This window comes from Diaphorina citri, unplaced genomic scaffold (genome assembly GCF_000475195.1).
Source record: "Diaphorina citri unplaced genomic scaffold, Diaci psyllid genome assembly version 1.1 scaffold2677, whole genome shotgun sequence".
Taxonomy (NCBI): Eukaryota; Metazoa; Arthropoda; class Insecta; order Hemiptera; family Psyllidae; genus Diaphorina; species Diaphorina citri.
This window is the reverse complement of record NW_007380094.1, coordinates 18796-28747: the sequence shown is the minus strand read 5'-3', so window position 1 is coordinate 28747 and position 9952 is coordinate 18796. Positions and strand designations below refer to the sequence as shown.

The following is a 9952-nucleotide window of genomic DNA, read 5'->3' as shown; positions in this document are numbered from 1 at the left end:
GGCTGATTCCCAAATGTGAGGTGGTTTTTAGTTGGTAGAAATCCAACCTAATCTCATTCACCACGAGATTATCTTAAAAGAAGAAATGAAGATTTTCCACCTCTACGATAAAAAAAAGGTGCTGTTTCATTGCTACGAAATAAAAACAGCGATGAAACACTCATCCTGAAGGGGGAGGGGGGATGTAGCTACCTAGATCGCCAGATCCTCTTCTATTCTGTTTTACTTTATTATTAGTTTATCTTGAACTTTTCTTTTTCTGTTTTCAGTGAAAAGTATACGCGATATTGTCCATGAAGTGTCTGGACAAGAAGCGGATCAAAATGAAACAGGGTGAAACACTGGCGCTCAATGAACGCATCATGTTGAGTCTAGTCAGCACAGGGGTAAGTGTTTCATTCAGTAAATACCGGTAAAATGTACGCCATGAAGTGTCTGGACAAGAAGCGGATCAAAATGAAACAGGGTGAAACACTGGCGCTCAATGAACGCATCATGTTGAGTCTAGTCAGCACAGGGGTAAGTGTTTCATTCAGTAAATACCGGTAAAATGTACGCCATGAAGTGTCTGGACAAGAAGCGGATCAAAATGAAACAGGGTGAAACACTGGCGCTCAATGAACGCATCATGTTGAGTCTAGTCAGCACAGGGGTAAGTGTTTCATTCAGTAAATACCGGTAAAATGTACGCCATGAAGTGTCTGGACAAGAAGCGGATCAAAATGAAACAGGGTGAAACACTGGCGCTCAATGAACGCATCATGTTGAGTCTAGTCAGCACAGGGGTAAGTGTTTCATTCAGTAAATACCGGTAAAATGTACGCCATGAAGTGTCTGGACAAGAAGCGGATCAAAATGAAACAGGGTGAAACACTGGCGCTCAATGAACGCATCATGTTGAGTCTAGTCAGCACAGGGGTAAGTGTTTCATTCAGTAAATACCGGTAAAATGTACGCCATGAAGTGTCTGGACAAGAAGCGGATCAAAATGAAACAGGGTGAAACACTGGCGCTCAATGAACGCATCATGTTGAGTCTAGTCAGCACAGGGGTAAGTGTTTCATTCAGTAAATACCGGTAAAATGTACGCCATGAAGTGTCTGGACAAGAAGCGGATCAAAATGAAACAGGGTGAAACACTGGCGCTCAATGAACGCATCATGTTGAGTCTAGTCAGCACAGGGGTAAGTGTTTCATTCAGTAAATACCGGTAAAATGTACGCCATGAAGTGTCTGGACAAGAAGCGGATCAAAATGAAACAGGGTGAAACACTGGCGCTCAATGAACGCATCATGTTGAGTCTAGTCAGCACAGGGGTAAGTGTTTCATTCAGTAAATACCGGTAAAATGTACGCCATGAAGTGTCTGGACAAGAAGCGGATCAAAATGAAACAGGGTGAAACACTGGCGCTCAATGAACGCATCATGTTGAGTCTAGTCAGCACAGGGGTAAGTGTTTCATTCAGTAAATACCGGTAAAATGTACGCCATGAAGTGTCTGGACAAGAAGCGGATCAAAATGAAACAGGGTGAAACACTGGCGCTCAATGAACGCATCATGTTGAGTCTAGTCAGCACAGGGGTAAGTGTTTCATTCAGTAAATACCGGTAAAATGTACGCCATGAAGTGTCTGGACAAGAAGCGGATCAAAATGAAACAGGGTGAAACACTGGCGCTCAATGAACGCATCATGTTGAGTCTAGTCAGCACAGGGGTAAGTGTTTCATTCAGTAAATACCGGTAAAATGTACGCCATGAAGTGTCTGGACAAGAAGCGGATCAAAATGAAACAGGGTGAAACACTGGCGCTCAATGAACGCATCATGTTGAGTCTAGTCAGCACAGGGGTAAGTGTTTCATTCAGTAAATACCGGTAAAATGTACGCCATGAAGTGTCTGGACAAGAAGCGGATCAAAATGAAACAGGGTGAAACACTGGCGCTCAATGAACGCATCATGTTGAGTCTAGTCAGCACAGGGGTAAGTGTTTCATTCAGTAAATACCGGTAAAATGTACGCCATGAAGTGTCTGGACAAGAAGCGGATCAAAATGAAACAGGGTGAAACACTGGCGCTCAATGAACGCATCATGTTGAGTCTAGTCAGCACAGGGGTAAGTGTTTCATTCAGTAAATACCGGTAAAATGTACGCCATGAAGTGTTAGCAATAACCGCCTCTGGCAGGAATCGAACCTGCTATTTAGAGCTTAAAGGGCGAACGCTCTACTCTCGAAGCTAACTAGGGGTAACTACTAAACTATTGTTGTTTGACTAGAGGACGTTAAACAGAGAGAAGACTAGCGTCTGGCTGTGGGACTATAAACAGGGAGGAGAACAGCTAACCCTAACCAGCCTAGCTAGCTGGCAGTTCCTCAAAGGGTTTTCTCTGCTTTTAAAGACCAAGCACATGTCCTCACGATGGTTGACTGCGGTTTAGGACGAGTCAGCCAACTTAAAATGGCTAGAGCTAGAGATCATCACCCCGGTGTATAGCAGATACAAAAAGACATCTTTTCTTTATTCTGCTATCGCCATTCGGCGAAAGCTAAAGCCGCTACAACAACAACAACAACAACAACTAAACTATTGTTGTTTTGTATTTTATACTAATCGAATAGGACTAAAGAGCCTCTCCAGCACTCCCAGCAGTAGGCTACTGCTGTAAAAGAGGGAGAAATTGGGAAGGGGTGTAATAAGAAGGGAGTGATGAATTGGGAGGGGGTGTAAAAGAGGGAGAAATTGGGAAGGTGTGTAATAAGAAGGGAGTGATGAATTGGGAGGGGGTGTAAAAGAGGGAGAAATTGGGAAGGGGTGTAATAAGAAGGGAGTGATGAATTGGGAGGGGGTGTAAAAGAGGGAGAAATTGGGAAGGGGTGTAATAAGAAGGGAGTGATACTCGTCAAATGACGTTAACGAGTTCAATTAACGGGACGCTAATTTTGGTTGCAAAAACTCTCTAATATCATAGTGAGGTATTACTACGTCCCCTACATGTGAATGTGGACATGAAAATCAGACTGTTTCACAAATAGGTAGTTCAAAACTGACCCCTCACATCATATCCTGTATCATTCGATAACTTCTTCACTGCTTCAGATATCTCATACTTATCTCTTATATGTTGATTTAAATTTTTTGTTCGTTTTGTTGTATATTAAAATGCCATAGATAAACAAATGTATTATAGGTTTTACTCAATCATCTTTCCTCCTCCTGCAGGTGGACTGTCCGTTCATCGTGTGTATGACGTACGCATTCCACACCCCGGACAAGCTCTGCTTCATCCTCGACCTCATGAATGGGGGTGATCTCCACTATCATCTTTCCCAGCATGGGGTCTTCAACGAGGACGAAATGAGGTTCTACGCGGCCGAAGTCATCTTAGGCTTGGAACATATGCACAGGAGATATATTGTATATAGGTGCGTACTCGAACCCGTAGCTCCTTAACTGTAAGTCGTACAGTCTTGAAAGTTGCACGCAAAGGCTGAATATTTTCCGATTCACTTAGGGACGAAATTTTTAACACACCATAAGAAAGACCTTGAAAAAATACAGTACTTCAGTGAAAATTAGAGGTTGATCCGATAACCAGGGCCGGAGCTATGGCATATTTAAAATTAAATATTTCCATGTTGTATCTCTGATAGGGGAAGCACCAAAAACAATGACAGCATTTTGAAAGGTGATTTGCGTTTTAAATAGGTTAATTTCACGATTCATCTCTGAATAAAACCCTTTGATTGCAATATTTTTAACCCTTTCTGTTCCTTGTGTCCATTTCAGAGATCTAAAGCCTGCCAACATTCTGTTAGATGAGCATGGACATGTGAGGATATCAGATCTCGGTCTAGCCTGTGATTTCTCCAAGAAAAAACCTCACGCCTCCGTGGGTAAGTCATAAATATTGTTGGCCATCGCATAACTTGGCCTGAAACAAAGAAGTCAGCTGTTGAAGATGAATCATTGGCGATTATTGGTTAGGTTTATATTTAGGCTTGCCAAACGTCCCGAATTGGCCGGGACAGTCCCGAATTGGCCGGGACAGTCCCGAATTTCAGGGGGTGTCCCGGCGTCCCGTTCAGTTTTTCATTTTGGGGCGTTTTGTCCCGAATTTCCGTTTTTGTCCCAGAAAAAATTCGGGACGCGTTTTTTAACTTTAAAATTAGGTACCTCTATAAATCAGAATTTGTTCTTAACTTGTTTAAATTTGTCATGCTATCATCAGTTTGCTCTTCCACTTTGCTAAACCTTTAGAAACGAGAAAATGTTGTATTAAACCGCCTTAAACGAAAAAAATGAGCTGGTCCCTTGGATTCTCGTTATCACCTATCGTACCTATGTACATATCGTACCTATGTGATTTCGCGACTATGTTCGCGGATTTGGCGATTATGTTCGCGGACTTGGCGATTATATTCGCGGATTTGCCGATTATGTTCGCGGATTTCGCGATTATGTTCCCGGATTTCGCGATTTTGTTCGCGGATTTGGCGATTATGCTCGCGGATTTGGCGATTCCAAATCCGCGAACAAAATCGCCAAATCCGCGAACATAATCGCGAAATCCGCGAACATAATCGCGAAATCTGCGAACAAAATCACCAAATTCGCGAACATAATCGCGAAATCCGCGAGCACAATCGCAAAATCCGCGAACAAAATCGCGAAATCCGCGAACATAATCGCAAAATCCGCGAACAAAATAGCCAAATCCGCGAACAAAATTGCCAAATCCGCGAACATATTCACGAAATCCGCGAACATATTCACGAAATCCGCGAACATAATCACGAAATCCGCGAACATAATCACGAAATCCGCGAACATAATCGCGAAATCCGCGAACATAATCACGAAATCTGCGAACAAAATCACCAAATTCGCGAACATAATCGCGAAATCCGCGAGCACAATCGCAAAATCCGCGAACAAAATCGCGAAATCCGCGAACATTCTATTCTATTCCTCTAGGTACTCACGGGTACATGCCCCAGAGGTTCTGTCCAATACAGACGGCCCCCTACGATTCGAGTGCCGATTGGTTCTCATTCGATGTTATGCTGTACAAACTATCTCAGGTCACTCCGTATCTATTCTATTTTCTAACAGTTCATATTCTATTTTATTCCTTGAGTACTCAGGGTTACATGGCCCGGAAGTTCATGTCCAAACAAGACGGCCTACGGATTCGGGAGTGCCGATTGTTTTCATCGGATGTATCGTATGGGTGTACAAATACTCAAGGGTCACTCCGTATTCTTCTATTCATACTTTCTAACAAGTTCATATTCTATTCTATTCCTAGGTACTCACGCGTACATGGCCCCGGAGGTATCTGGTCCAAACAGACGGCCTGACGATTCGAGTGCCGACTTGGTTTCCATTCGGATGTATGCGTGATACAAGAGCTTACTCAAGGTCACTCGCTCGTATTCTATTCTATTCTTATTCTAACAAGTATATATTATCTATTCTATTCTAGGTACTCACGGGTACATGGCCCAGAGGTTCTGTCCAAAACAGACGGCCTACGATTCGAGTGACCGATTGATGGTTTTCATTCGGATGTATTATGCTGTACCAAACTATCAAGGTCACTCCGTATCTATTGTATTTAACATGTTATATTCTCATTCTTTATTCTAGGTACTCTACGTGGTACATGGCCCCATGCATGGTTCTGCCAATACAGACGGCCTACGATTCGAGTGCCGATTGGTTCTCAGTTCGGATGTATGCTGTACAAACTACTCAAGGGTCCACCCGTATTCTATTTATTCTAACAAGTTATATTCTATTTCTTATTCCTAGGTATCAGGCTACATGGTCCCCGGAGGTTGGCTGTCCCAAACAGACGGCCTACGATTCTTTGAGTGGCCGATTGGTTTTCATTCGGATGTATGCTGTACAAACTACTCAAGGGTCACTCCGTATTCTATTCTATTCTAACAAGTTATATTCTATTCTATTCCTAGGTACTCACGGGTACATGGCCCCGGAGGTTCTGTCCAAACAGACGGCCTACGATTCGAGTGCTGATTGGTTTTCATTCGGATGTATGCTGTACAAACTACTCAAGGGTCACTCGCCGTTCCGACAGCACAAGACCAAGGACAAGCATGAGATAGACCGGATGACGCTTACCATGGTAAGTTATATCTTTAAGTTGAATAAGCCGCGACCTAGCGCCTACAAAGTTGGCGGGGGGAAGAGAAAGAACGTCCAAGTCAAATGATCAAATTTAGCGTACCTAGTGTAATAATCAGGGAACATTTGTGACAAACATTAATGCTTCATGCCTACGGCGATAACACGATAACTGCACCAGCTCTCAGTGGGTCACTGAAGTTAAGCAACTTTGCGCATAGTTGTTATCTGGATGTGTAACCATTTAGTCAACACCGTACTGTTAGCTTTTCCCGGCCCCACTCAGGCTGGGTGAGGTTAATGTGAGGAGGCGGGTAGCTTGTCACCGAATGGATTGTAAAACCAACGTCACTAAAAACCTTAGCAGTTACACGTGTGGTTAAACTCTATCAAACAAACAAACAAATTCCGTTTATTGTTCTACATTTTTCAGAATGTAGAACTGCCAGACTCATTTTCCAAGGAACTCAAGGATTTACTGGAGGGACTTCTACAGCGAGAAGTATACAATCGATTGGGCTGTAAAGGCCGAGGGTGAGTCACCTTTCTTTCCTAACCAAGCTCAGGGGTTCTTAAGCTTTTGGATTTGGCGGGCTACTTATACCAGACCCAATTATTTTGTGGATACTATTGCTATTACCCAAGAACCTTCAAAATAGTTAGTAGAGAAGTACTGGAGCTGGAACAACCAACTGAAATTTAATAATAATAATTATATTAAAAAAAAAAAAAACGATGATAATATTTACTTTTTACATCCATATTATCATACGTTTATGTAAATAATTCTTATTATCTTTAAGTATATACCTTTGTTCCTACCACCAAAAAAAAAAAGTTTTCTCGGTTTAAAGTCTGGGTCCATAGGCGGCTGAGTCAACTTGTACTACAAACTGTATATATACCATTGATGTCAATAAAATATTCAAAATACATTTTTTTTTTTTTTTTAACTTTTTTCAATATTTTTTAACCTAAGTTTTCTCGGTTTAAAGTCTGGGTCCATAGGCGGCTGAGTCAACTTGTACTACAAACTGTATATATACCATTGATGTCAATAAAATTTTAAAAATACATTTTTTTTTTTTAAACTTTTTTCAATATTTTTTTAACCTTTTCAGGTCGGATGAGGTGAACTGGCTAATAAAACGTTTAACCCTTTCAGGTCGGATGAGGTCAAGGAGCACCCGTTCTTCACGGGTCTGGACTGGACCCAGGTGTACATGCAGAAATACACGCCGCCTCTCATACCGCCACGGGGTGAGGTTAATGCCGCCGATGCGTTCGATATAGGCTCGTTTGATGAGGAGGACACTAAAGGGATTAAGCTCACTGAAGCAGATCAGGATCTCTACAAGAACTTTCCCCTCACCATTTCGGAGAGGTATGTCCCGGGTTCGAATCCCACCATCGACAAAAATTTGTACTCGTTTTTCGATTGCAAATATTTCAAAGGGTTATTTTCTGGTGTTTTCGTGTTCACCCAGCACCCAAATAGGAAGTATTGGGCTACACCGAAGTATTGTCTCTTCTCGCCCATCTGATAAGAGGCATAATTCTTAGAGGCAACGTGTGAAACTTCTTCTCCTTCCTCTGCTTCTTCTTCCTTGGATTTTTCCTTCTATAATTAATCCAAGCATATTGTATTTTTTTCTCCTCTAATCGCATGTCCTAGACATTCTAAATGTCTTTTCTTTATGGAGCTTCCAATTCGGTAAAGCTTCATTTCATAGCTTTTTTAAAAGAGGAAACCTCTCCTAAATAAGCACACAAGCGCTTTCCTGATTCCTTCCAATGTATGTTCCCAGGTGGCAGAACGAAGTGGCGGAGACAGTATTAGAGACGATAAACCTGGAGACTGACAAGATAGAACAGAAGAAGAAAGCCAAACAGAAAGCGCGCTTCAACGATGATGAGAAAGGTAGTGGTGAGTTTGCTATTAATTGTAGTTAGCACATTTTAATCAGTACCCAAATAAAGAAATAAATAAACATTTATTTGGTGGTCATTATAGGCACAATACATACTTATAAGTTTAGAAAACATACAAAGAGTAATCCTTTACCTATCTAACCATCATACATGAAGTATTTGTAAGTTCTGCCCATTTGAAAAATATGCCCAAACACAAGGCCAAGACCCCAATTCAGCAACAGCTGAGGTATAAGTACCCAAATAAACTATCTCTATCTACATACTTATTTAGACAGCATTACACACAAAGGCTACAGTCCACGTTTAACCCTTTCAGGTCGGATGAGGTCAAGGAGCACCCGTTCTTCACGGGTCTGGACTGGACCCAGGTGTACATGCAGAAATACACGCCGCCTCTCATACCGCCACGGGGTGAGGTTAATGCCGCCGATGCGTTCGATATAGGATCGTTTGATGAGGAGGACACGAAAGGGATTAAGCTCACCGAAGCGGATCAGGATCTCTACAAGAACTTTCCCCTCACCATCTCGGAGAGGTATGTCCCGGGTTCGAATCCCACCATCGACAAAAATTGTACTGGTTTTTCGATTGCGAATATTCAACGGGTTATTTTCTGGTGTTTTCGTGTTCACCCAACACCTTCAATGGCAGTATTCTCACACAATGAGCTCTTCCACCTAACAGGGAGTAAGATATTCGATTAATAATACCTAGTGCTTATTTATACTGTTCGCATAGGACTGAGAAGTCCCTTCACTCCAGCAGTAGACTGCTTCTAATATTGTGGTCGAATTCTCAAACTATACTGAGGATTAAATTCCATATCTCGGCTGGGATTGAATCCACGCCCTCCTCTTTACCAAGCGAGCGCCTTGACCACTACACCACCGAGTTAGGATTAATCCAATTTACGTCCCTGTAATACCTTATTACGAATGTTTTCCTCAGCTAAATTCCCTTTGGGGATTCCTCTCTTAGCTGAATTCCTTTTGAGCTTTTTATTTATTTGTTTTCTCTTTCGTTTCGTATACCTAATTAAGACAATCCTTCTAAACAAAATGTTATAAAGTACGTATAGGATAAATATTGATACAATTATTATAAATATAAATAAATAAGTGTAAGTTTAGGATTTTAATATGTGGGTAGTTGTGAGATATTGAAATTCTGACCGTGGTGAAGACTTGTGAACTGATAGGCCAGCCTATTCGGCTTGGAAGGTAGCGCCGGTCTTGTAAGCTCTAGATCGCGGGATCGATTCCCGCCCGGGGCGAATTTTATCATAGATTCGCGACAAAAACAGCCCTAAAAAACGCTGGAAAAATTCACCAAAACAGATGAGGTTCACTGCCGAAACGGCTGGTTTTTTCCTATCATGTTCTCCTTCTATCTTTGATTTCGGGACGATACGAACTCCGCTGTCACACTTCCCTCTATCAAACCTCTTCGAAAAAAGTTCTTGAAAGAATTCAGGAAAAAATGTGCTCTTGCCAAATTGTACTGTACTTATGTAGATTCCTCGATGAATTTTATGACTTGACTTGGATTCGAACCACCAATCTCTAGATCAGGTTGGTCGGAAATCTCATATGTACCTACCTCATGTATTCTGTGTCAGCTAAGTAGGCGAAAAAAGACAACCTAATATGGTAATGGTTTCAAATTTTGCGAATTTTAGAAGGAAAAAGTAATGGTGTAGATTTTTTCGAATATTATTTTGTTTATGATATTAGGGTCTGTAAAATCCCTTTAGACCAGTGGCCTGTTCCAAGAACGGTGAATTACGTTTTATTTTGCGCGTGGAGTTAAAGTTTGGGAGTGCAGAGTCTTTCTTGGAATAGGGCCCATATGAGCGAAGTCTTGTA

The 9952-nt window shown here is 41.8% G+C and overlaps 1 protein-coding gene across 1 annotated transcript; it reads left to right on the top strand.

Moving 5' to 3' along the window:
- The first annotated feature begins 399 nt into the window (after positions 1-399).
- LOC103519341 (beta-adrenergic receptor kinase 1-like) lies at positions 400-9039 on the top strand. Its single transcript, XM_008484429.3, has 9 exons — positions 400-2115; positions 3222-3424; positions 3789-3895; positions 5981-6153; positions 6586-6686; positions 7318-7536; positions 7961-8083; positions 8404-8622; positions 9036-9039. Exons 1-9 carry the CDS (start codon positions 2014-2016, stop codon positions 9037-9039), a joined length of 1251 nt encoding a protein of 416 aa, XP_008482651.1. The 5' UTR covers positions 400-2013.
- Positions 9040-9952: the final 913 nt, after the last annotated feature.